Source organism: Lolium rigidum, chromosome 3, assembly GCF_022539505.1.
Source record: "Lolium rigidum isolate FL_2022 chromosome 3, APGP_CSIRO_Lrig_0.1, whole genome shotgun sequence".
Classification (NCBI taxonomy): domain Eukaryota; kingdom Viridiplantae; phylum Streptophyta; class Magnoliopsida; order Poales; family Poaceae; genus Lolium; species Lolium rigidum.
The window spans coordinates 353,477,398-353,505,272 of NC_061510.1; the positions used below are offsets into that span (position 1 = coordinate 353,477,398).

Here is a 27,875-nt window from a genome sequence, read left to right on the forward strand (position 1 = left end):
TTATGTTTCAGAGATGCCACGGGACACACAGACATCGAAGAAGAGGTTTGTGCTAGCGGCAGTTTTCTTATGTGTTATGGCGCGTGCCGGGAATATATATGCATTGCAGTTAGCTTGCTTTTGGTTGTGTGTGTTTGAAGGGGGGTGTACATAGACTATGGAAGATGGTGTTTTAGAGCTAAACAATTGGCACATGAATGATCAATGCATGCCATTCGTTATCGATACAGATGAGGAATCGCTCGGGGGTCCATCAGACAGCTCAGCTGAGAAGCCTTCAGTCGCGCATACATGGGAGAAGTGGTGCCTACCATTTTTATTATAGGGGTGTTTCTTTTTGTTTCGGGATAAACCTGACACATTTCCATATGTTTTCTGAGTCGTATACCTTGCTACTAGCATAATTATTGCAGATGTTATTATTTTGGACCTGAAGCTTAACATCTGGGGATATTGAACAAGTATGGGTCTTGGTATAATTATGGATAGACTAAAAGTGAAAATATGTAAGAATTCGTTTGAATCGTGTACACCTTTATTGGATGGGAAATGCACACATTTAACTTCAGATATGTTTTTCAATCGGATGTTTTTCGTACTTATAGGGTTATTCATTGAGCTTGGGAAGTTTATCAGCAATAACCTCGTTGTGTATGTTTCGTGGACAGGCCCCGGGTCGGAATGATTCCTGACTTTCGAACACCAACGAATGGCAGGGAAAGTGCTCTGGAATTAAAACTAAGAAAATTTGGAGATTGGAAATCAGACACGGTTGTACCTCCTGTGCTATGGATGGAGTTTGATTCTCTACCAGAGGCATTTGACTTCTACAACCTATATTCATGGGAGGTAGGATTGGGCATCAGATATGGGACGTCGCGGAAGAATAAAGCGAAGAGCTTGACAATGCAGGAAATCCTATGCGACTGCGCGGTATGTCCTCCCCGTCACATTGTATATATTAGTATATTTTTACAGCACTGTCATTTCCGGAATATTTGCACTTTCACCTCAACAACATTTCATTTGTATGAATTCATTGAATAACGTATTCTCATGGTCATACATAACAGGGGTCACCGAGGGACGACAAGACAAAGTCAGTGGCATGTGGATGTCAAGCCATGATCAGACTGAAGCGAACAGATGACCATGGGTGGTACATTGATGTGTTCCGGGAGACTCACAACCACAGTATGTCGGTCTCTTGCGGTGAGAAGATGCACTGGCCTTCCCATAGAGGAACCTTAGGGATAACAATGTTGGGCTCAACAAGGTGTATACTGTCATAGGGAGTTTCTTTGGATCTATGGAGAATATACCGTTCAACAAGCGATCACTTAGGTCTCTGTGTGCCAGCATCAATAAGGACCACTCAAAGTATGATGCCCGTAAAACTGTTCTATTGTTCTTTGTTCTTAGAACTGAAGAAGATAGACCCAAACTTCGGCGACAGCTGCCACGTTGACAAGGATGGAATAATAAGAGCTCTCATGTGGACCAGTGGGAAGAGCCGTATGCAGTACAAACATTTTGGAGATGCGATCACCTTTGGCACCACTTACCAGACAAATCAGTATGATATGCCCTTCGGCCTGTTTGTGGGTGTAAATAACCACTTCAAAAGCATCATTTTCGGATGTGTACTCATGACTAATGAGACAACCGAAGCTTTTGAGTGGGTATTCTCAGAATTCGTGTCCCTAATGGGCGGCAAAGCTCCAGTGATAATACTAAATACTAACTGGTAATACTTACTGACAAAGTTCCCATTTTTCCATACAAATGTGTTGAGTTACCATGTTGTCTTACATCTTTCTCGACATCCTACACACAGAGTCCATTAGCATGAATTCTTTTGGTCACACTAATTCCCTTGTACCTAATATATGATTTCGGTCAATATTGTATTATGTTGACAGATCAATGCCGGTCCATGGAGATTGCAATTGGGGCGCTTCTTCGACTGACAAAGCACAGGTGGTGCATGTGTCATGTTCTGCGCAAGGCAAGGAAAACCTTGGGCCAATTTATGCTAAGAATGTCAGCTTCCGTGACGAGTTACACAAGATCTGCCATCATATGCTTACTAATGATGAATTTGAGTCTGCGTGGGGAGAGCTGATTGAAAAATATGCTCTTCCAGATCACCCATTCCTAACCCAGATTTACGATGTCCGACAGAAATGGGCGAAGCCATACTTCTCTGGGGTATTCTGTGCTAGGATGACTAGCACACAGCGTTCGGAGAGTACGAATCATATGCTGAAGTTGTATGTGCCGCATGGATGCAGCATGAATATGTTTGTAAGAGGTTACAATAAGTTGCAGTTCCAGAGAGACGAGGAGGAAAACTTTGAGGAGAAGCGCAACAGACTGGTACTCTTGATGCACCTCACCATCTCATTATTTATTCGTCAGATGCTAGATATATAGCATCTTTCCATTTTCATGATTACAACTTTCTTTTTCATATGATTTGCAGTACCGGGTTTTGTTAAACAGTGGCGGATCGATCGAGAAGCATGCAAGAAAGATATACACGCCATTTCTTGTACGATCTGTTTGTGGTACAGATCTTTCAATCTGCTTCGTATACTGCGCAAGAGATCATTCGGGGATCAAGCTATATTGTCGTTCACTTCGACGCAGAGAAGAGGGAGAGGTGGTCACACGGGGCATTTGAGGTCAGAATTGATATGGCAAGAGACTTTTTTCGGTGCGAATGTGGAATGTATGAGCATATGGGTATGATATGTTGCCATGTTATAAGGGTAAGTTATCTATCTTTTAGGTATAGTGGATATACCAACCAACCAGGGATTGGTGAAACAGCCATGAATGAAGAATATGTGTTAACATTTTTACACTCTTGTTATGTGGTTGCAAGTCCTATCCTTTTTGGGAAGAACCGAAATACAAGGTTGTCACATAATGCTGAGATGGACCAGGAATGCATGCAGGGACTTGCCCGAGCATCTTCGAATGTACCAGAAGGATAGTCAGGTGTTGCATTCGACAAGTTTCCGCTACACAGCGTTGTAAAGAACTGCAATCGAGATGGTACAGTTAGGCGACTCGAATCCAGAGTCATTCGAGGTTGCTATGAGCATTATGTTAGATGCAATGCCCAGATCTCATAGGCAAGTAGGATAAGAGATGGTCTGGGGCTGGAACAGAGGATTCGTACATCAGGTATGGGCGAAATCATCGATGCCACATCTGCTCAACCCAGACATGATTGCTCCATTCAAGAAGGCGGATTTAGGCCGACCCACTTCAGCAAGAGCCAAGCATGGATATGAGGTGAGTGTGCCAAGGACTCACTTTTGCTCCGTGTGTCGCGGGAGGGAACATAATGCTGGGAGATGCCCTTCTGTTGAGAGGAGCTCAAAGAAGCCTAGGCGAGAGGCACGGTGCTCTAATTGTGGAGTATATGGTCATAAGAAAAACGTGTGTATATCAAAGGGGTATACGGTGACGAACCAGTGAGATTACTCACTGGTTATCATTTCAGGCTAACACATCTCATGTTAAGTAATTTTTTTGACGCGATCCAATCATAACATTGATATTATTCATTGGTTGGTTAGACCTACATTTGTAATAGGCAGTACAGATGGCGGGTGTTATGTCACTCATGAAATGGGTCTAGTTCCTTTTTGTGCATGTAACACTTCACAAATTTGACAATGTACCTTCGGGGTGTTACCTTTCTTATCTGAATGAAGTAAGGCATGCCGATTTGATACCGAGGGAATGACCAGGGTGTAGTAGGATATTTGGAACACTATAACATGCATAATGTGTGAACAGGAGATGGCTTGGATTGAAAAGCATCTATGAAACAATACGATTTGTTAAGCTCCGCATCTTTCTTTTTTGTACAACATGCTATTTTTTGTTAGCATATAGTCCCTCAGCCCCAACGATGTTAAGGACCCCATGGAATAAATATCAGAATATATGAAATGCCGGTGATTTATGCCATTTGGTTTTCGTTCGGTTGCATTTTAACAACTAGCCGTTAGATGGTCCTGATGGTGCATATTAGTGGATTGGGGACTATATTATCGAAACTCGATGATCTTTGAAGCAAGTACTCTACAGCTCTTCACTGTGTACCCTTTGGTATTATGGCAAGGACCTCATGTGGTTTTCCATTGGGATCAGTAATCAGATCACGTATCCTTTTTCTATGGTCATTGTCTATCGTGTTTGAGATGTAACTAGCCATGTTGTGTTTTATGCTTCATCTGTTCGGGTGCATGTAGGCAATATTATCGCTTAATAACGACCCCTAACGAACGTAATCCTGGATATGCGACTCTATGGGACGCCACAGTGTATGTCTCGATTTTTTTGACAGAGACCACATGCTGAAATTTCAAGTGTCGATGATAAATTCGGGGTAGGGGTATCCCTTAAAGGTATTGTTTTATGTATTTTTGAAGCGGTCGCATTCCAACTCTTATATCGCGACATATTTACCACTTTGTGTCATCCTATATTAAGGGACTCTATGGCACGTTAAAACGTACGTCTCGGGTACTTCGAATAAGGACCACATAAAAACAAGTTCAACGTACTATTTTTAGTATTGTTTGGAAAAGTGTTCAAAGATTTCTGGCTGCTCAGTGATTCCCAGGTGTTCTTGAGAGAGAGAGAGAGAGGGACGTCTAAAAATAGTAAACAACTTTGTGACCGCACACATCCTTATAATAATAGATATCACTTTGACTATAAATATGACTGCTGGTTACCACCTGCTATTCATCTAGTCATTACTTCATCATTTCTTTTGGCCGTGTTTTGCTCGATGTGTTTTGCGTAAGTTTTTTGTCTTCGTCAATTTATAGATTTCAATGTATTATCTATATTATCTAGATATTCTTTATTTTTATTTTTGTGTGTGTAGTATTGTTTGAAAACATGCTACATTCAAGTTATGGCTACATCAACTCCATGCCCCATATCTTTTCAACCTTCAAACTTGTGCCAACGATCACCATATCTTCCACAGACTTTTCTGTGAAGATGATGCCGGGAGGTTTTGAAGATTATTCAGTATGTCATTTTTGTTTTATAATTGTTGAAAACATTTCATTTTCATAAATGGTTTTTCTGTATGTAATCCTGCTACTTGTTATAATTTTTTCTAAAAAAAATGTAGAGAATTTTCCTTGATGTTACAAAGCAAGGCTTCAAAATATATGCCCATCAAAAATTATAAAAGCTATATCTAGGTCAGCTAGCTTCTTGGAGGCGGATGATGACAACTTCACACATCACATCCAAAGAAACCGATTGTGGTTCATTTTTTTTGCTATACATGGATCATATTATAGGTCATTATTATCAGCATTTCGAGTTAGTGTTGGAGACACCATCACATTTTCTTGGGATGAAGACAAAGACATATACAATGTCTCTATCCTTTCCGAATCAGATGGAGAGAAATATTGGACTGGATTTCTTGGTAATTTAAATTGAATTTTCATTTGTTTTAAGCGATTTCTATTTTCGTGCCCTCGGGTCCTTAGTTGTGCTCAGTTTTCCCCAGCTCCTTAGTTTTTCCTCAGTTTTACCCAAGCCTTTGTCTGAAACCATCACACGTGATGTAACGGCCGGTTGCCCGACGGTTGACCGTTATCTTCCGACTAGTGGGGCCACGTAGAGCCCGCAAAGACACGTCAGACCATCCATCTTTGTTTGACCGTAAGCATCGGTGTATCCTCGACCAAAACGCGCACGAGTGTGGCTTCGGTATATCGGATGACAAGTGGGCCATGGCGCTCGATACAATGGGCAATACACGGGTAGGAATAGATTTTTAAACGGAGCTCTACAGCGATGGCACGGAGGAGGTGGCCCGCGGGGTGCCGAGATGAGATCGACATCCACAAAGAACTGCATGAGGCGAGACCAGACGCATTAGATAGATATGAACTAGACGCGTTTAACCATGCAAAGAAGAGAAGAAATGGTCGACGACATCGACGACTACCTCAAAACTTTGACCGACCGTGTCCGACACGAACGCGAGCAATGTAGAGAAAACTAGTGTCTCTCCTTTCTGGCGTGTATAGATGGGTGCTAGAAGAGTGTGGTGGCGAAGGGAAAGATCTCGCGGTGGTCTGTGGCGTCCAGCATAGCGGGGTGGCGTGGCCGTGCCCACAGCGGCGTGCATGCATGTTTGGCATTGGCATCAGCATGTACATTCGGCATTTGCCTCGGCGGTATCTCTGGTGTGTCAGTGATCGAATGAGGGGACGGGATTGACGGTGCATCCCGACGGTGACCTAGCAGTGGCGGCGAGCATAGTCGTTCTGACCATGCCGATATCAGCATCGGCATCGTTTGGAGGCTGTGGTGCTCGAATCAAGGTGGGATTTGTTTCTTGTACGCCAAAAGTGATTTGAAACAAGTTTCGTGTTGAAGGTTAGGTAACGAAAGTTTGTAACTAGGGACCCTTGTAACTAAGCCCAAAATTATACTAGCGCCATGGTGAGGTTCTTTTTGATAGAGCTATATGGTTGGGCAAACTTTTTTAACACGTTTAGATAGGGTTCCTTGTTGTTACACGTATGGCATCATGTATGGCAAATTTGGGGTCATTTGGAGATGTTCGAAAAAATCACTTTGCTTAAACGCATGCCGTTTCGTCTCACTGAAACCAGCTTTTCTAACAAGGTGATTTTTTCTACATTCTCTAAATGACCTCAAATTTCATACAGCTGATCTTCTATACATAGATAGATAGATTGTTTTGTTTTTACATTTTTCGAACTTTTTATTTCCCTTTATAATCCCCAATTGATTTTCAGATTTGGTAACAAGTTATGGCATAATGTATGGCATCATTTTCGCCCTAAATTTGAAATTTTGTGAAACTTTCCCTTTTAGATATTCCTTTTTGTTATAGATATGGCATCATGTATGCCAAATTTGGTTAGGTCTCACTGAAACCAGCTTTTGTAACAAGTTAGGTTTTTTCGACCTTCTGAAAAGGGATTTTTTTGCGTGAAAAGTAATGGATACAACAAATCGGTGATGGTTTATCATTTTTTTCGTGAAAATTAATGGCTACAACAAATCGGTGATGGTTTATCATTTTTTGCGTGAAAATTAATGGCTACAACAAATCGGTGATGGTTTATCATTTTTTGCGTGAAAATTAATGGCTACAACAAATCGGTGATGGTTTATCATTTTTTGCGTGAAAATTAATGGCTACAACAAATCGGTGATGGTTTATTATTTTTTTCGTGAAAATTAATGGCTACAACAAATCGGTGATGGTTTATCATTTTTTGCGTGAAAAGTAATGCCTAAAAGAGTTTATAATTTTTAGCGCGTGAAAATGAATACGTGAAAACCGCCCTTTAGCATACTTAGAGAGTGGAAGGTAACTGCCGATAGAGAGAGAGAGGGGTTATCCTGCCCGTTAGATCATACGATCAACGGTCAGCGGGCACGATCCGCGTGACATGGGCTAGACCAATCAGAGCAATGTAGCACGTCTGCGAGAATTTATGGAGGGAGAGCGCAAAACTGAGTAGTATCAAGAAACCAAGGGCACCTGTATAATAAACAGACTAAGGGATTCAAATATGAGATTTAAAAAATGAAAAATGCGTGTTTTGTACAATGAAACCCATCTTGGCCTACCTCAAACTATTTGCAATACAAATATACATGAGTGTGAGAATTATGGCCTCATTTCGACAAAGTATGTTTTGGGGAAAGCTGTTTTGGGAAGGGCTTATTGTGGAAAACCATGCACCTTCATAGCTACTAGGTGATTTGAGAAGGCCTTTGAGAAGTGGCAATTTGTGGTAAAACTTGATTTATCTATGACTTATCTATGTTTTGAGAACTCGGCAATTTGTGATAAAGACTCCATGAGTATGTGCCACTATTTTTCGGAATTTTTTGCACATTAAATGACTCATTTAACTAGTTAATCTCATTTGTTGACTGTCTGTTGACCAGCCACTTGAGGGTAAAACTGAGCATATTGCACTAGCCAGTATTAGCACTCAAGGGGAAAACTGAGCACACAAAAAATGCTAGTATATGACTCGAGGTTATATCTGAGTATATCTAAATTTCCAGGGTTAGACTCGAGGACGCGTGTTGCGGTGCAGAAATGGAAGACGTGCAATTGTTGACGCGTAGACGCGGGTCACGGTGCAGAAGTCGAAGACGTGCAATTGTGGACGCGTGTCGCATTGCGTAAGTCCAAGACGTGCAGACGTGCAGCGGTGGACGCGTAGGACGCGGGTCGCATTAACCACCCCTCGCCTTTATAGACGCCTCCTCCCACTATCACTGTCACTCTCACTCGCCCACGCAACGACGCCTCTCTCACGTCCCATCATCTTCTCCAAAGCTCCCAAGCAAAATACCCTCTCCCTCTCCTCTGTCGGCGAGATGGACAAGGAGAATGCCAATCCCATCGTCGATGGCGCCGTCGGCTCCAAGCGCGACGCCTCCCTCTTCGACGCCGTCCCCTCAACGGACGTCGCCGCCGCCGCCGGTGCATCGGAGGCTGCTGCCGCCGGTGGCAGTCAGATCCCGCCGGGATTTGACCCCTATGAGCCGGTGCCGTACGTCCGGCCCCCGAACCCCTACGACACCTTCCTGGAGGACCCATGGAACGAGGTAACTACGGTTTGCTTCCTTTTTTGTTTCCCCATTCCTTTTTTGAACCCTATTTTTGCTGGTGTAGATGGATCTGTAGATGGATGAGTATTGGGCTAATATTTGCGCCGATTTTATTCCATTTTGTTTTGATCACTTCTTGATTTCCTTTAAGATTTGGGGTTCGGCCGTTCGGTTAATTTATGCAAGTAATAATTGGATCTCAATCGGTTAATTTATGCAAGTAATCCTGGGATCTCAATCAGTTATTTTATGCACTAATCAAAAGATATCAACCGTTTAATTTTGCAAATAATCTGGATTGTGTTCAAGTTCAGATCTGGAATCTGTTTCTTTGCCTATGATGAATCGTTGGGCACAAATTTTTACAGGTAGGGTTCAGCGAACCATTGCTATGTACAAATCTGTTGTGCATGAGCTTTGGTTCGCTTACACCTTTCCTGTAGATATATAATCATGCCCACTCTAACTGAGGCTGACTCTGTTTTTCCTAACTTTGTTATCATGCACGTTCGTCATCGTTGCAACTCATTCACTCATAGTTTCTGGTTGATATGGATCAGATGTCTGGCAGCGACGTCGGCAGCGACGACGAGGAGGAGGACGTCAAGACTCGCCAGGTGCTGCGGAGGATGCAGGTCGGCCAGTACATCTCCTACTTCGCCAAGGGTGTGTACAGGTGCCCCTTCTGCACCAGGAGAGTCGGCGCCACGGACTTCAACTGCCTCGTCACGCATGCCGAGAACATCAGCAACACCTTCCCCAAGGTCGGCACGACGGTGAACGTCTACTCCTTCCGCGCCAAGCACAGGGCGCTCGGCATGCACCTCCGCAGCATGCAGCGGGTGGAGATCTCCGCCGGGCGCATGCCTCCGCTCAAGCCCAAGGCTCCCAAGGGGAGCTGCAGCAACAAGTGGAGGGAGAGCCAGATGGGGTAGGCGGAGTCCTGGACGTGTGCTGCTGCTGCCTCCCATTTTGTTGTTGGGATCCCTTTGTTGTTAGCTAGGGATCCCTTGTTGTTATGTTGTTAATATGATGGTGCTGTCAAGAACCTCGAACCTGTTACTATGTTGGCTGCTGTGTATGCAGCTTATTATCTAGGGAGGGATCCCTATTATCTATCCCTATTCTACTATATTTTGTTGGTCTTTGTTTTCTCTATTTACTATGACTGTGAATTTATCGTACATTACCCTGGAGATTTGCTTCTAGATTTAACTACATACATATGGACCAGATGGAGTACTAGATTTGCTGCCATATTGGGCAAACAACGAGGGCCAAAAGACACAAATAATTGAAGAAATACAGAAATGCAAGCTTCTCTAGATTTGATACTATTTTGGTGAAAAGGACAGAGACAAAGAGGGGGAAAAGGTGCTCTTAATAATGCCAATTTGGGGCCGAGAGAGACAGAACCCAGCTCCTGCTCACGTGCAACCAAACGCGGTCTCGTCCTGTCCCACGCGGTCCCTTTCTACCAGCCCCACGCGACGTGGCCCCACACGACGCGGCCCCACACGTGACAGAACGGTCAACTAAACGGGAATCCTGCCGTCTGAGCTGCTTCTGCGGGTTTCAAACAAGGGCTTGGGGAAACTGAGGAAAAACTAAGGAGCTGGGGAAAACTGAGTACAACTAAGGAGCCAGGGGCAGGAAAATAGAAATCTCTTGTTTTAATTCCAAATGTTGTTGCTTTTTGTATTACTAATCAAAGGAAAAATGTTTAACAGAGTGCAATGATCTACCCGGTGATTGATAGGAATCTTTCTATAATTCTTACTTCATGGATGCAATAGATGTTTCCGAAGAAGAAATGAACAGAATTATCACACGAATGAAGGGGTTCATGAACCATCCATGTTATTATGATCATACTCCTAATTTCATAATACACATGCAAGATAATGATGAATTCTCTATCTAGTTAGTATATCTTACAACTGATCATATCAAAATTTTATGCATATCTTAATCTCTTCTTCTTGGCGAGGGTTTCATGTCATTTGTTTGAGTAATGTTTTTTTATGTTTCTGATTTTGTAGGAAGTTCCACTAGAAGCTGTCAAAACAAATATTGTTCTACCAAGAAAGGGTGAGGTTGTGTATGCATGCAAAGACTGCACTATCGAGGGGAATTACAAAATAAAAGGTGGCGACACTATCATTTTCCGCGAATACTGGTCTGATTTCCGCGTGGACAATAGATTAAGAGTGGGAGAATTATTAAAATATCGAGACGAATGAAACTTTCACTCGCCACTACCCTAGCAATGAATAATGCGAGTGAAAGTTTCATTGGTCTCGATATTTTAATAACTCTCCCACTAGTAATCTATTGTCCACGCGGAAATCAGACCAGTATTCACGGAAAATGATAGTGTCACCACCTTTTATTTTGTAATTCCCCTGGATAGTGTAGTCTTTGCATGCATCCACAGCCTCACCCTTTCTTGGTAGAACAATATTTGATTTTCACAGCTTCTAGTGGAACTTCCTACAAAATCAGAAACATAAAAAACATTACTCAAACAAATGACACGAAATCCTCGCCAAGAAGAAGAGATTAAGATATGCATAAAACAGTGATAGGATCAGTTGTAAGATATACTAACCCAGCTGGAGAATTCATCATTATCTAGCCTGTGTATTATAAAATTAGGAGTATGATCATAATAACATGGATGGTTCATGAACTCCTTCATGCGTGTGATAATTCTGTTCATTTCTTCTTCAGAAACATCCATTGCATCCGTAAAGTAAGATTTGTAGAAAGATTCCTCGCAATCACCAGGTAGATCATTGCACTCTGTTAAACATTTTTCCTTTGATTAGTAATAAAAAAAAGCAATAGCATTTGGAATTAAAACAAATGAAAACTCAATTTAAATTACCAGGAAATCCAATCCAATATTTCTCTCCATCTGATTCGGAAAGGACAGAGACATTGTATATATCTTTTGTCTTCATCTCAAGAAAATGTGATGGTGTCTCCAACACTGACTCGAAATGCTGATAATAATGACCTATAAGATGATCCATGTATAGCAAAAAATGAACCACAATCGTTCCTTTGCATGTGATGTGTGGTAAAGTCCTCGTCATCCACCTCCAAGAAGCTAGCTGGTCTAGATATAGCTTTTATAATTTTTGATGGGCATATACTTTGAAGCCTTGCTTTGTAACAGCAAGGAAAATTCTGTACATTTTTTTAGAAAAAATTATGACCAGGATTACATACAGAAAAAACCATTTATGGAAATGAAATGTTTTCAACATTTATAAAACAAAAATGACGTACAGAATAATCTTCAAAACCTCCCGGCATCATCTTCACAGAAAAGTCTGTGGAAGATCTGGACGATCGTTGGCACAAGTTCGAAGGTTGAAAACATAAGGGGCATGGAGTTGATGTAGCCATAACTTGAATGTAGCAAGTTTTCAAACAAGACTACACACACAACAAATGAAAACAAAGAATATCTAGATCATATAGATAATACATTGAAATCTATAAATTGACAAAGACAAAAAAAACTTACGCCAAACACACCGAGCAAAACATGACCAAAAGAAATGATGAAGTAATGACTAGATGACTAACAGGTGGTAACCAATACTCATATTTATAGTCGAAGTGCTATCTATTATTAGAAGGATGTGTGCGGTCAAAAAGTTGTTTACTATTTTAGACGTCCCTCTCTCTCTCGCAAGAACACCTGGGAATCACTGAGCGGCCAGAAAAGTTTGAAGACTTTTCCAAACCATACTAAAAATAGTACGTTGAACTTGTTTTTATGTGGTCCTTATTCGAAGTACCCAAGACGTGTGTTTTGACGTGCCATAGAGTCCCTTAATGTAGGATGGCGCGAAGTGGTCAATATGTCGCGATATAAGAGTTGGCATGCGACCGCATCAAACTAGGCATAAAACAATACCTTTAGGGGATACCCCTACCCTGAATTTATCATCGACACTTGAAATTTCAGCATGTGGTCTTTGTCAAAAAAAATCGAGACATACACCGTGGCGTGCCATAGAGTCACATATCCAGGATTACGTTGGTGAGGGGTCGTTATTAACCGATAATATTGCTGACATGCACCGAAACAGATGAAGCATAAAACACAACATGGCTAGTTACATCTCAAACACGATAGACAACGACCATAGAAAAAAGGATACATGATCTGATTACCGATCCCAATGGAAAACCACATGAGGTCCTTGCCATAATACGAAAAAGTACACGATGAAGAGTTGTAGAGTACTTGCTTCAAAGATCATCGAGTTTCGATAATATAGTCCCCAATCCACAAAAAATAGCATGTTGTACCAAAAAAAGATGCGGAGCTTAACAAATCGTTGTGTTTCATAGATGCTTTACAATCCAAGCCATCCCCTGCTCACACATTATGCATGTTATAGTGTTCCAAATATCCTACTACACCCTGGTCATTCCCTTGGTGTCAAATCAGCATGCCTTGCTTCATTCAAATAAAAAAGGTAACACCCCGAACGTACATTGTCAAATCTGTGAAGTGTTACATGCACAAAAAGGAACTACACCCATTGTCAAATCAGTTGCTTCGGTGTCTTCATTGGGGAAATTCACTTTGGCTTCTAGGTGTATATATCAATATATGCATCATTGTAAACACCACCTCCTAAGTGAGACGAAGTTCCTTCCATTGGAAGAGTATAGTTAAGGACTGCCTATGCCTACAGTTGCTGGATTGACCCTGGAGTTTCGTTTGCCTATACCGGCGCTCTCTCTCTAATACTCTTGCAAAGAATTGGATAAGTGGAAAAATACTAAAATGCACTTGTGTGCCTCGTATACATGATACATCGTTGTGATGCTAAACCCTGCATGCCAATACTAAATTTAATTCGGTTGTTACCTTCTTTGCTGATAAACCAAAAATTCGCTCTTATCAAAGAGAAATTCATTTTCTTACTGGAGTTGCATTAACTTATGTGATAAGTAACAATCTAGACCCAAAAAACACAACTTGCAGACAAAATCCAGATCGACACTTTCATTTACTTTAAGCTATGTACAAGTGAAAATAAGCCACATGAATAAGACTTTTGAATGGAATTCTCTTAGCTTCCTAGCAAAACAGAGTCCTCTCAGGTAAAAATTACAACTGGAAAAATGCAAAAGTACCTCATGCAACTCTTCACTTGTTTCAAAAAAAAAAAAAACTCTTCACTCAAAGCAACAGTTCAGAATTATAACTGGAATTGATGAGAAATGATTATATAGTCTCAGTTTTAAAAAAAGGCGTTGCAATGGAAAGTAATGCCCAGAAATGCTAGATATCTAAGCTTCCACTCAAATGAATATAACATCAAACAGCTTCTTATAAGAACAGAAAAAGAAGAACCTAATGTACACGGGTAACTACTTCAATTCCTTCTCCAGTTTATACAATGATGTTCCGCAAGAAAAAGGTGCATCAAAACTCACCATGATTTTGGCTCTAGTTTGGCTATTTTCATCTCAGCTATATAACTTATAATGCTGAACTAAAAATTGCACAAGGTGTCGTGGATCACAAATTACCATGATTCTAAATATGAACAAGGAATCCCCGAACAACAAAATGATTCTGCAATGACTTAGACGGACAAGAATGACGATTCATTCAAAGATTATCATACGAAGTTATGATTTTTGACATTTTAACGAGCTATTGATTACAGCAATAAGATATATTCCCTCCGTTCTCTTTCATAAAATGTTTTGGCAAGCCAATTAAGCCTGCCAAAATGTCTTATAAAGGGGAGCGAAGGAAGTATTTTGCATGGAATGGAAAAAGGAAGTGATAAAGCAGATAACACCAAACATAGATAACGAGCTGATATGGGTTCACAAATATATGTAGATGGAAGCACATAAAGTCATAGACAAACTCCATCGAAATAGCTACCCGGTGGATACCATAGGTTTTCTTACATACTCTTCAATGTTAGCCAACATCGTGTAATTCAGAATGACACGAAATCTGCTTTTGAGCATCAAACGATTAGAAGATCGGACTTATGGAACTTATCCTAGCCACTCGGGGAAGGCACTAGAAGATCTCACTCCTTGTAGCATATATATAGTTCTTACACCGGCAGAGATACAGCGAGTGGCTTCTAGTGTCCATCCGATAGCCACTCCGAGAAGCAGGGAATATACGGTTGATACGTGAACGCCTTGTATGGCCGAGGAGAGAAGATAGTATGCATTATCCTGCTATCGAGATCGTATGATACAATATCTCCATGCTCCATAGTACAGAAAATCAAATTCCGTTCAGGATGGATTGCAGTGAGCGCAAGAGATCTTGGAGAGTTGAGGTGACATGGTTCACATAGTTCTGATTTGCTGACGAAATGCTTTAGGATCCATTCTTCATCACCTCCACAGTTCTCGAGGACCCAAACTGACAGATGGTAGTCATTGTTATAATCACAGCGAACCAAATACAGGCGGCCCCGAGACAGCCCTATGAAGCTGGAATTTGTTGGGTGCGGTGTCGGGATTCTCCTCCATCTGCTGAGCTCCATATCAACCGTGACTACCGAAGAACCAGATGTAGTGAAATGCATTGTGTCATTGAAGAATACACTTTTTGCAGCATCGTGCACTATGCAGCTATCACCCCACTCGCTCTGCCGGTAGGTCCATGCTCCGGTTTTTGATGAGTAGATCTTCACCCCAGTGACTTCAAGCCTGTCTTTCACGAGCAGAAAAACTCTGAAGTGAGACGACGCGGCTGGGTCAAAACACAGACGCGCGGTGTGCATTCCCACCATGGCATTCGTCTCTGGCAACACAGCCCACTTCTCAGTTGCAGGATTGCACACGAGGTACTCGTACTCGTACTTCTTGGCGTAGCCGCAGAGCAGAAGACCGTTGGAGGAGTCGATGATTTGGATGGTTTTACAGCTGCTGGGCAGGAAGGGGAGAGAGGGGTCGACCATAGGCCGGCCTCTCCCCGACAGATTGGTGAAGTTGCGACCGCGCCGATTGCTCCGGTAGAAAAAGCCGGACAGTGTTTGAGGCGACTTCCTGCGGAGGGCAGGGTCGGAGCAGAGGGCGAGCCATGATTTGGACACGCACTTGAAGCGGCAGATGGAGCTGTAGGGCAGCCGAGAGAGGATCTCGACGATGAGGTCCTCGGTGAGGACGCTGGCATCCGCCGCGGCCAGCAGCATATCCATCCCGTATAGTTTGGGATCCAATCTGCAAAGAAATCGCGGAGCGCCTATGAGATCAGAATGATGTACTACCTGTAAGAAATAGGGAAACCGTGGAGTGGCGCACTCGCACTGATTTGTTTTTTGGGCGAGAAGATTAGGGTTAGACAGGAGAAGAGAGGCAGACCTTAGGATCCCGGAGGGCGACGTGGAGACCGCAAGGAGAGCAGCAGAACGCAGGATTTGGGGGAGACGGGTCGCACGGTGGTCATCCACCGCGGGCACATAGGCGTCGGGGTTCAGGGTTTGCTGTGGGGAGGGGAGGGGAATTGGGTGTGGTCGGAGAGGCGTGGGGTTGCAGTGGAAGATGGGCTCGACCAGGGAAATGAGATTGAAAACTGTCGGCAGAAAATACATGAAAATTTTACAAGATATGAGTTTGGAGAGTAAATTACATATAGGTACCATTTTAAGGCAGTTGCAAGTTAGTACCATCTTTGATAACTTTAACAAGTAAATGCAATTTCTGGGGCAGCTTGTAACAAATAGAGCCACTCTTACGTTAACAGAGTTAACCACGCGGGCCCACTTGTCATCGCAACCGTCCGTTGGTCAGCCGTTAGGGCAATAGTCGATATCCATCAGCTCCTGGGCCTCCTGCCACGTAGACGAGGGTGATGCCCATGAGAGTACACCACTGAAGGTGTAGTCTAGGAAGGTGGACGCCGACCAGAGGTGGTCGAGCGCCTCTCGGCCGTGCCGCTCTGCTTCGCCGCGCGAGGCCTCCCAGCACTGCCACCCATTCCCACCGCGGTCGAGTCCGAGCTGCGGCGCGCAGCGGGCGAAGACGATGCCAGCCTCATTCTACAGGATGAGAAGGACGAAGAGCGCACAGTGGGAAGCTTCAAGAGAGCGGAACGCCGCTTCGTAGCAGCCGGGCAAGTCGCCGGTGGCGGCGGCCAACTTGGAGCCCTTGTCGATGGCTTGCTCGCCGACCCGGAGCGCGGCCTGTGCGGCCTCGATCTGCGGCAGGGCTCCGGAGAAGGCGATGCAGAGGAGCAACCCAGGCACGGAGCCGCCGAGCGAGACCCATGCGGCATCGGCGTCGGCGGGTGCCGCGGCCGGCGTGTCGGCGTGGAGCAGGGCCACGTTGGCGAGCGTGGCGTCACTGGCGCGCAACATCTGCGTCGCATCCAGTAGCTCCACCGCAGCCTCGATGGCCGCCAGGACGTCCACCCTTTCTTTGTCGACAGCGAGGCCCATGGCGGCGAGGAGGCACCCGGCCGCTCCGAGGTGGTCGCGGGACGACGCGACCCTGTGGTAGGCGGGGCTGAATAGCTTCCTAACCGCGTGCACCATGAGTCGACCTTCCATCTCTAGCGCATCCTCCTTGCGCGTGCACCGGAGTGCTAGGAGCTCCACCGTGCCCAGAGAGGAGATCATGAAGGCGAGCAGTGTTGATGCCTCCGCGACCGCGAGCTTCGTACTGCAGTCGTCGATAAGCGCGATGTCAGGAGCCCCCTCGCTGCCGCGCAGAGGCGAGGCGATGTCAACCGCAACTGCGGCGAGGTGGCGGCGGGCGAGGCCGGCAAACGCGAACGAATCACGGAGACGCTCCCAGAACAGCGGTTTCCGGTTTCCATGGCACCGCCACCATCTACTTCAGGGCGGCGACTCGCTCTGTCTCTCTCTCGGGCGCGGCAGTTGGCTAGGTTCGACTTGGTGCTCTCGGAGAAGATTTCCGCCGGCGGCTTCTGTCGCTTGGCGTACGGCTCCTCAAATACCGGCTGCCACGCTGGCGAGGTGGACCCCACGGCTGTAACGGCCAATTAACCTTGCCTCCGCGGTGAAATAAAAAGAGGACCTACTCGTGCCCTAACGGCTCGCACACGGACGTTAGCTATGGCAAGTGAGCCCGCGTGGTTAATTCGTTGTCAACTCTAGAGTTGCTCTATTTGTTACAAGTTATCCCAGAAGTTGCACTTACTTGTTAAAATTACCAGAGTTGGTACCAACACGCAACCGTTGCCCCAAAAGTGGTACCTATATATGTAATTTAGTCGAGTTTGGAACATGCCACATAGTACATGAATTTTGATAAGTCAGATTTGCTTACTCGCATGGCTGCATTCAATGCTTTTAAAGTTGAGAGCTTAGTAGATTTGGCTGAATCGTATCCAGATAATTTTGATTTCATTCCACTCAAGAATCTTGTCCATGAGCTTCCCATTTACATTGATAATGTGCGAGCAGATGAAAGACTTGTGGGCCTAAAAACTATTTCTAAACTTACCAAGTTGATGGTCAGTACAAACAAAAGTCTAGCTTTTCCTTTGATATATTGGCTCCTCAAGCTAGTATTAGTACTACCGGTGCTTTTCAGCAATGAAAATAGTGAAAATCGTGCTACGCAGCGATGATTTTATGAATGATTGCATCATTTGCTTCCTGGAGCAAACACTTTTATATTCAATTCCAATTAAGGATGTCATTGATCAGTTTTTGGAGATGAAGAATCGCAGAGGCCATGAAAAATAGAGGTAGCTACTTTTGTGAACCGAATTTTATTCATTATGATACATTGGCAATTATTATTTATCTCAGTTTGTGCAATATATATTATAGTCGCTATTAGTTGCGAATTAGATCAAGATACTTCTGTTTTGACACCGGCGACTATTTTTCCTGGCTCCGCCCCTGTTGATAACTCATGTTGTTGTAATGGAAATAAAAGAAAGGTATGAGACGTCACTAGTCCATCCGTCTCAATTGATGAGGCTTATATTTTCAAGAGTCAAACCAAGTCATGTTTAACTAAACTTTTAGAAAAATCTATCAACAACTATGATATTCTATAGGTGTCATATAAAAATATATTTCATGATGTATATAACTATATTAATTTTATATCTTGCATGTTAATGTTTTTTAGTAGAAATGGCCTAATCCTGCATGGTTTAACTTTAAAAATATAATATAAACATTATTCACTGTAACGGAAGCAGTAGTCGCATATTCACGGACAGAAGTAGCCGGTAGCTATGTACTACGATGTATGTGTTTTGGTCTTGTGGTGGAGGTTGTCTCTCCATACACTTGGCATTGACTCGACAATGTTTTCAAAATGGGTTTGGACACCTTGTTGGTGAGCTATTAAACCCTATATTAGGATCAACTTCGAGGATGGTTGTGTTGGGATTAATTTTGAGTTTGCTTAGCCAACCTTTTCTCTTACAACAAAAGATTTTTATTACTTCAGCGACACTTCACAGAAAGGAGTGTGAATGGTTCCACACTTGAGATAGCGAGGCAGTTCCGCTCAGTACATTCACCTGAAGAGATGCATCTAAGAGCTACCTGCCTATTTGGAACTTTAGTAGCTAACTTTGCTTGATGATGCGTCTTGATGTTATAGCACTTGTTGATATGATTTACATGTTTCTCATGAAGGAAGATGACGCCTTCATTGAAGCTATAATGGGCATGATGTTCCAATGACTTGCTTCTTTGAAGATTGATGTCGATGCTGCTGAAGCTAGGACCGAACAATCTGTGTACAAGTGGTGTTGCTAAATGCGAAGTGATTCTGCAAACTTCGTAGCAAGAAGAAGACTATATGCATCAGCCTCTAGAGGAAATGACGCTAGAGGAGACATAGATGCTACATGTACCTGATGGCATGTTGATTGCCATCAAGCTGTATAATAACTCATATACCTGCTGAAGAGGATTGCATGTTGTCTTGTTTTGTCCAGGCTACGTCACAGAAGATTAGATGTCATGTAGAGTATGATGGTTCCTGTAGAGAGGTTTTGTGATGAGCTATGGCTTCGGATGAGTGTTCTTGTCCTTTCCTTTCTTCAATCTTGGAGCCATATAGGATTGCATTGGCCACCAGGTATACCTGTGAACGCTTACAAAATTTTCTACCAATCAGGCCACCATTTCTAGCTTTCTAGATGCACCATAAGAAAGTATATATTCTGTTTATATTAATGTGAGGGTGATTTGAATCCAGCAAAGTTGTAATCATTTAAGGGATAGTATGGTTGTGCAATCATTTCAGTTCTAATGTGCCATGGAGAAGAAAACCAAGCAGCCTTAGTAAAGGGGCAAATGAAGAGCATGTGCATTTCATCTTCTAAGCTACCACATCTAGCACAATTTATAGAAATATGTTTAGAGAATTTTCTAGCTCGCTTACCCATTGGAATAGCTTGGCACCATTGATTTCTCCCTCCAAACCTGATTAAGAAGATTGACAACATGTAGAGGAACAATTTTTGGCCATTGTCTTGTTGGTAGTGCCAGATAGGTAAAACAATGTTTATAAGCACTCTTGGACGTTTGTTCACATGTACGGGTTAGTTTCCAAACCAAAACATCTTGTCCACTAGCATTAACAATGGAGGTCTTCAAATGGTGTGGACTAAAATGAGTTTTGACAAGTTGGATATTCCAATTTTTTGATTTGGAAACCAAAGTTCCTTAAACATAGTCGAGTAAGTGTAGGAAGTTTCTTGAATGTTAAGGTTGTCATAAATAGTTTGAAATTGAGAGAACCAGTGAGTACTCCAAATGGAGTTGCTGCCATCGACAAGTTGGTAAAAAGGAAGCTGAAAATAACAAATGTCTGACCTTAAAAATTGTTGTCTAGAAAGCAGATTTTTGCAAGTTTTGTTTGGCCCTCCAAATGGTTGTGTCATTGTGGTACATAGATTTGATTATGAGTTCAAGATGGCTTTGGGGTTCTTTTGCTAGCCTCCAAGCCGCTGAAAGAACTAAACTTTGGTTTATAGCCTAAAGGTTCCTAACGCCTAGACCACCAATCTTTTTTTTCATGTGCAAACATCTTCCCAAGCACTTAAGCAAAGAGATTTCGTAGTTGGTTCCTCTTTGGGCCCTGTCCACCAGAAATTCCTAATGATAGCGGTGGGTTTTGCAAGGATTTTTTGTGAATAGAATACATATGGTACATATAGTAGACTGGGATAGAAGAAAAGACAAATTTTATAAGGGTTAGTCGTGCCGCGTGCCAAAGTCTATTGGCTTTGTAGGCACTTACCTTTGATTTGAACTTGTCGTAGACAAAGTTGTATGTTGCCGATCGGTCCTTCATTGGAAGTGTGAGTGGGTGCCCCTAATGAATGGTGTTGTAGTCGATGATGGTGTTGTAGACAAAATTTGTTTAATGTCTTGTTTGACATGCAAATTAACTTTTGTGTTGAACATTATACCCGATTTGTTTCAGTTTGGAACTTGTACTGACTGGTGAAAAAAAAACCTACAAGATATTGGATATGGTGGTTGCTTCCTGCACCCCAGCCTTTCCACAAACTAGGAGGTCATCCGCAAACATCAAAGAATGAATAGGAGGGCAACTCAGTCCAAGAGAAATACCAGAAAGGTGGTTAGCCTAAAGAGCATCATGTATCATGAGGGAAAGTTCATTTACTGCAACGGCAAAAAGAGAGGGCGACATCGGACATCCTTGTCATATGCCTCTGCTACTTTTCAAATGTGCAAAAGATTGGTCATTAATAATAATGGAGAATGTCGGACAAGAGATGCAAGTATCAAATTTTTGAAATGACTATGGAGCCCTTTACATGCTAGAGTAGAGACAATGAAATTCCATTCAATCCTATCAAACGCTTTGGCTAAATCAATTTTTAGCATGAAATCATTGTCATCCCAAGAATTGAGAGAGAAAGAGTGAGCAATTTCTTGAGCTACAATGATATTGTTACTAATGCGTCTACCTTCGATGAAAGCTTGTTGAGATGGATGGATATATTTTGGTAGATGTGGTTTCAATCTATTTGCCAAAGATTTTGCAATAATTTTATAGACAACATTGCAGTGGTTGATGGGCCTAAAATCCGAAGGAACATGACAAACAAGCTTTTTTGGAATGAGGGCAATTTGTGTATCATTGAGGCGAGGAGGGAGGTTACATGTGATGTAGAAGTTTCTAACTAGATTAGTGACATCATCTCCATCCAACTCCATGCCGAAGTGTAGAAGCCCACATTGGATCCATCATGTCCAGGAGAAGCATTTCTCCTCGTGGACTTGAGAATTTCCCAAACTTCATGTTTGTTTGGGATCGAGTTTGTAAAATCATGTTCGTCTTGGGGATGAGAAGTATTTATGAACTTTTCCGCAAAAAAATAGAAGTATTTATGAACAGCCTGCCATTGTTAGGACACAAGGAGTGGAAAATATTTTTAAAATAGTCAACAAATTCATGGGCAATGTCTTCATGATTGAAAAGATTATTTCCATGAGCATTTTTTATGAACACAATACGATTTCTCGGCTTGCGCTTGAGGACAACATTATGAAAGAAGGAAGTGTTCCGCAGCCACTCCACTTCGTCTCCTAGACCGGTCCAAGAAATTGCCTAAATAAGAACAGGTCTCTAACAGGATTGGCCCTGGAGGTGTTGGGATTGGGGAGGCGCTTGTTGAGAGATAAGAGAATGGAGAACAGTATTGAACAGCTCCAATCACAGCGGGCGAGTCGCCAGCGATGAGGGAAAGCGGCGGAGCACCAACAAAGTTGCGTAGCAGAGTTTATCTCTTTTTCTTGGGGAGATTTGGATCCGTGGGGAAGGCAAGACTGGTACTTCCTTGAGCTCTAGGCATCTCCCCTTACTATGTAGACGAGCCCTCCAACAAGGACTGCCCTTTGTGCTGGTAGGTAAAAAAGGGAGTACAATGTTAAAGTTTACTCATTGATTTCATCTTAAGCTAAACGCTGCATACCAAGAACGAAGTTAATGTGATCTGTAATTCTTCATTTATAAGCCAAAATCTTGTTCTCATCAAAATAATTCATTTGCCGATGGAGTTGCATCAATATATGTGAGATGGGTAACAATCTACAGTCTAGACACAAAACACAATCTGCAAGTAGATTAAATAAGCCACATAAATATGTAAGTGATAAACTTTCGAATGAGATCCTCCCAAAACGGAGTGCTCTTAGGTAAATTACAACGGAAAAATCACAGGTATCTCATACAACTCTTCTCTGAAAACACCAGTTCAGTATTACAACTTCTTTGGCAAATAGAAGTACAACTGGAATTGAGAAATGATTATATAAGTTCAATTGTAAAAAAAAAGGTGTTACAATGGAGGGAATGTCCTGAAATGCTAGAGATCTAAGCTTCCACTCAAATGAATCTAACATCAATGCACCTGCTTATAAGAACAGAAAAGGAGAACCTAATGTACACAGATAACTACTTGAGTTCCTTCCCCACTCTATACAGTGATGGTCCGCGTGAAAAAAGGTGCAACAAAATAATTTAGGAAGCGACAAATTAATTTATCATCACATGCCTTGTTTGCCAAGCATTGTGCAGGCAATGCCGCAGAGTATATCTCCATATTGAAGACTCGTTTTCTCTAAGAATACCACTTCTTGGTATGTCACCGAGCACGGGCAGTCGCCGGTTGTTTTGATGAGCGGGACTTGTGTTTCCGCTTTTGGTTCCCAACTGCGGAAGAATTGACCAATGGCCCGGACCAAGTAGGCACAGAGCTTTTCTCGTGAGCAAAAACAGTGCTGAATGAAGTTGGATCTGGGGGTTCATATAGTGGGTCCATTTGATTTGAAGAGCCCAAAGGGAAACCAACCGCACCATCCTGATGTGGGGGAGGAAACTTCTCGCTCTTGCTTTTCGCATTTGCATGACTTACTAACCTTCTTTTCTGTAAGAAAGAAAAATAGGCATAAGTTAGAAGAATTAAGAGAGCATGGGCACCTTTTTGTGACATTTCCTGCAAGAGGTTCGTCATGAATATACTTGGGATGAGGAAATAAAATTGGCTTATTGCTCATGTGAAGAAACTGAGACCAAACCAGTGATGCAGCCACCCTCAGTTCAATAAGTAACTCTGACATAACTCAGATAACTAACTTCAAAGAAAACTAGCTCATCAAAACAAATGCAAATAATTTGGAACTGGAAAGAGAGCAAGTTCATTGAACATACATCGATATTTACTTGAAGCTCGGCATTTGCCTCTGGAGCTGGAACACCTCTAGGTCGATCACGTGTCCTTGCCTTGTTTGTTCCATCACCATTAGCCTTACCACCAGCAGCTCTTGAACTGTTGATCATGCCATGAAAACGTGAGGCGGTATTTAAGCGCTCAAATCATATGAGAGCATGAACGGAGACCATGGTCATAAGGAAATTAGGGTTTTTGCATAAATGGGGCATTTGATGAATGGACACTTAATATAACTGACCCGGAATGATGAGACTAACTTTTGACTGATGTACGCAGCGTTTTGGCACCTATGTGCATATGCTCCCTTTATTTGCAATGTATTTTATACAAATTTGATAATGTCAAAAAATATCCAAAACAAAAGGTCACGTGTATATCTTCACATCCTAAGTGTTCACAAAGTTGTTTCAGGAAAAACCCACCTCTCGTGCAGCCGGTATAGACAAGGAAAAATTCAGTGTTAATATAAGACATTTCTCGAAACATCATTTGTCTTTTTACACAAGGCACAAAAAATGTCGATTTTCAGCGAAACATTGCATGCGCAAATAAAAGGTGGAGATATACATGAAAATTTGTTTCCCTGAATTTTAACATTTTGAAAAAAAAAATGGATAAAGGGAGCATTTCCGTTGATGGTGCCACTTTAAGCACAATTATGAGTACGCGCTTAATTTTTTTACTTATATCAGTTATTGCAGAGCAATAAAATTACTCTATCGGTAAATACTCCTACTTTTTACTCCTAATTCTACTTTGCAACAGACACTTTTGCCATTTTTCTTCTCTTTTTCTCTACCTTCAATTGACATGTTACTTACATGAATTTGCTACATAACAATTACAAATGCCAGCAAAGTTTTAGCCAATACTTTTATGATCCATTCATTTGAGATGTGTACTCTGTTGCTTGAATTATTCAGATGTAGATGCAAATATATAATACCTATGAATCTAGGTTAGTTCACTGAGCCCTGATATACTAATCCAAGTTTCCCAGAAGAGAAAATATTCCATTTATCAAGCAATAGATCCTACAATAATGACATCTACTAATAATTTTGTATACATACACAAAAACATGTTGAAATTTCAACCGAAGATGGCATATGAAGAACGCCCAGAAAGAGATGCCAGGGGACAAAGCAAATAACATAATAATAAAATGAGTGTCAAGGTGACAAACCGTCTGGCTTCTTCATCTCTTCGTTTTGCATCCATTTCTTTGGTTGGGGGATATGTTGGGAGACTTGATGGTTCACAAGCATAAGGTTCAGTTGTAAAGAACTGTGTAAATAGCAATTAATGTTTGTTTAGTAAAATAACACCATATAATGAACACGTATGGTTAAGCATATCCAATGCTGTTCAAAAGCAAGAGGATGAGACTGAGATAAAAAATATATATAGACTTTGATCATACACAGTGATTCAATTCTAGTGGGATCTCCACAATGGCTAAACTAACCTAGATTATTACAGTGATCATATCTGGTGGGATAGGAACATGCTTCAATGCTCTCCCAAAAGTTCAGAATCGCAATATTTGAAGTAAATCAAGGGGCTACTTTGCAACCACCATCAATATCATACTAGCAGTAATGCTTTGAGGTATGTGCAATTTAGGAATTTGGACAGTATAATTGCACTAAATGTAGGGTTTATGTGCTTCAGCTGTGATAATATATTGTGGTCCAAATGAGGATATCATGTTGCTAACCAGGATTAGTGTTTGTCAGGTTCCAGTAAAAACTGGTATTTTCAGTATGCAAGAATATCCTCTATTTGTATCGGCTACAAGTACAATATGCTTGCTCAATCGTCCTCTCGAACTTAAATCTGGACCAATGCCTACCGGCCAAAAGACATATTCTAGTGGAAACACTGTTCTGGAACCCCAGTTTGCAACAGGAAATACTAAGCATTGTTAATGTACATACATAAATTCATACGACATTCATGTTAAAAAAAGACAAACTTCAAACGAAATGCACTCAAAGATGGACAGGATACTAAGAGATCATAGGTGGCTTACATCACTTCTTAATGCAGAGGACGCTGTTAAACGATCAGCCGGATCAATTGCAAGTAGTGTTTCAATCAACCGCAGTGCTGATTGTGGAAAATCTTTGAATGTATCTGTTATTCGCCTTTTGTATGGCTGCTGAGGCTTAAATATTGTTGCATGAGGCAACTTCGACTTTTTCCAATATTCTTCTGTGGGGGAGCCACACAGCTTAAAAATTTTGTGCAGCTGTTCCACCTGGAAGGGGCAGACATGGTCAACAAAATGATAGATGCGAAGATAAAAGTCTAGAAAGTTTGTGTTAAATTTTGGTTGAATTTAGTCAAGTAACACAGGACTTTAGACAGGGCTTTGGTCTATGAAATTAACATTGATCCTTTTAACATAGTGACACCTCAAACGATAAAGCATAAGATTGCTAACCTCTGTTCGGCCTGGCATAATAGGCCTCCCAGCCAACAATTCGGCAAGAATACATCCTGCACTCCATAGGTCCACACCCACACCATAATCGGTGGCGCCCAAAAGCAACTCTGGTGGGCGGTACCATAGTGTGACAACCCTGCTTGTCATTGGCTGCTTCCGGCTGGGATCAAAGAAGGAGGCCAGACCGAAATCTGCAATCTTCAACATGCCATTGTTATCCAAAAGCAGGTTGGAGCCCTTGATATCGCGGTGCAGCACCCCACGGTCATGGCAGTGCTCCAGACCGGACAAGAGCTGGTTCATGTAGCACTTAACCTGCATGTGAGCAAGCCAGAGGAAACTTGATTAGGCGGGCCCACATTTGATTGCACAGTGGCCATAGGGGGCAGGAGAGCAGCAGCATTGGGAATTTGGGATCTTGGGAGACCTGTGGCTCGGTGAACTTGATATCTGGACTGGCGACGAGCCCCGCAAGGTCGTGCTCCATGTACTCGAAGACGAGGTAGAGGCTGCAGGACATGCGGGATGTGACGAGGCCGTCGATCTTGATGACGCTTGGGTGGTCGAGGCGGCGGAGGATGAGGATCTCGCGGGCCATGAAGCGGACGCTCTCGGGCTCGAGGTTGTCGAAGCGCACCTTCTTGAGCGCCACGATCTTGCCGCTCAGGGTGTCCCGCGCCTTGTACACGTTGCTGTAGGTGCCCTGCCCGATCTGCGGCCCCCCAAAAGACGCAAGCTTTCAGCGTAAAATCAATGGGGGCTGCAAAGGGAATGCCAAGGAACCGGGGCGTGGGGAAGGGGCGGGGCGCGCGTACCTTGTCGATCTTCTCGAATGAGTCGGCCCGGCGCGGGGTCCAGCCGTCGATGGCCTCGCCAGCGACGGCGGAGAGCCAGGCGGGCCAGCCGGCGGCGACCTGCTCCCCGCGCGCCCTGTTGGCGAAACTGCCGCCGAGGCGGGCCTCGGCGACCGAGCGCGACGACCGGGAGCGCCTCTCCTTCCGGGACGGCTTCTCGGCCACCGGCGCTGCGGCGGCCGGGGCAGGGCCAGGCTGGCCGGCCTTCTCGGTCTCTTGCGGAGCAGCCTGGTCGGGCTTGGGCTGGGGAGGCGGTCGGTCGGGTGTAGGGGCGGCGGAGGGGCGGCCGTGGACGCAGCCCATGGGGATGGGTCCTCACCGGAGGCGGCGGCAGCGCATGGGGCGAGGGCGAGCGGAGTAAAGTGGACGGCGCGAGTGAGTGAGGTGGGGGACCGAGCACGCTGGGCTGGGCTGGGGGTGGACTGTGGAGAAGGGTTTGACTCGGCGCCGATGCTGATGCCGCTATCTCTCCTCTCTCTCTCTCTCTCTCTGTGCTCTGCCTGTACCAGTACCTGTGATCCATGTGAGGGTGATAAAACAACGGACTTTGATGATGGGAAAGGAAGGAGTAAAACATGGCCAGCCTTTTTGGCTTTTGTTTCTTTTGCTTGCCTTTCTTTGCTCCTTTTTGTTTCGTCTTCGTTGATGTTGATCTCCCGTATAAATAAGGAAAAAA

The 27,875-nt window shown here is 43.2% G+C and overlaps 2 protein-coding genes across 3 annotated transcripts; both read right to left on the minus strand.

The window, feature by feature from the left end:
- Positions 1-14,536: 14,536 nt before the first annotated feature.
- LOC124700318 (F-box protein At5g07610-like) lies at positions 14,537-16,096 on the minus strand. Of its 2 annotated transcripts, none has more exons than XM_047232469.1 (2): positions 16,051-16,096; positions 14,537-15,909 (listed from the first exon to the last, which is right to left on the minus strand). In XM_047232469.1, the coding sequence occupies exon 2, from the start codon at positions 15,885-15,887 to the stop codon at positions 14,817-14,819; it is 1,071 nt and encodes a 356-aa protein (XP_047088425.1). In that variant the 5' UTR covers positions 15,888-15,909; positions 16,051-16,096; the 3' UTR covers positions 14,537-14,816. The 2 variants fall into 2 exon arrangements, with proteins under 2 accessions (XP_047088425.1, XP_047088426.1); XM_047232470.1 differs by having other exon boundaries at positions 14,537-15,931; positions 16,051-16,091.
- Positions 16,097-22,807: 6,711 nt separating this feature from the next.
- Positions 22,808-27,502, minus strand: LOC124704081 (probable serine/threonine-protein kinase At1g54610). The gene is made up of 7 exons (XM_047236325.1): positions 27,161-27,502; positions 26,773-27,057; positions 26,343-26,660; positions 25,929-26,156; positions 25,080-25,180; positions 23,872-23,989; positions 22,808-23,587 (listed from the first exon to the last, which is right to left on the minus strand). Exons 1-7 carry the CDS (start codon positions 27,500-27,502, stop codon positions 23,306-23,308), a joined length of 1,674 nt encoding a protein of 557 aa, XP_047092281.1. The 3' UTR covers positions 22,808-23,305.
- Between the last annotated feature and the right edge of the window lie 373 nt (positions 27,503-27,875).

Coding starts and splice junctions, on each gene's coding strand:
- LOC124704081 (XM_047236325.1), bottom strand. CDS start 27,502: ATGGGCTGCGTCCACGGCCGCCCCTCCGCCGCCCCTACACCCGACCGA. Junction 26,661..26,772: donor TCAAGTTCACCGAGCCACAG/GTCTCCCAAGAT, acceptor GCTCACATGCAG/GTTAAGTGCTACATGAACCA. Junction 23,990..25,079: donor AGAGATGAAGAAGCCAGACG/GTTTGTCACCTT, acceptor CATGATCAACAG/TTCAAGAGCTGCTGGTGGTA.
- LOC124700318 (XM_047232469.1), bottom strand. CDS start 15,887: ATGGATATGCTGCTGGCCGCGGCGGATGCCAGCGTCCTCACCGAGGAC.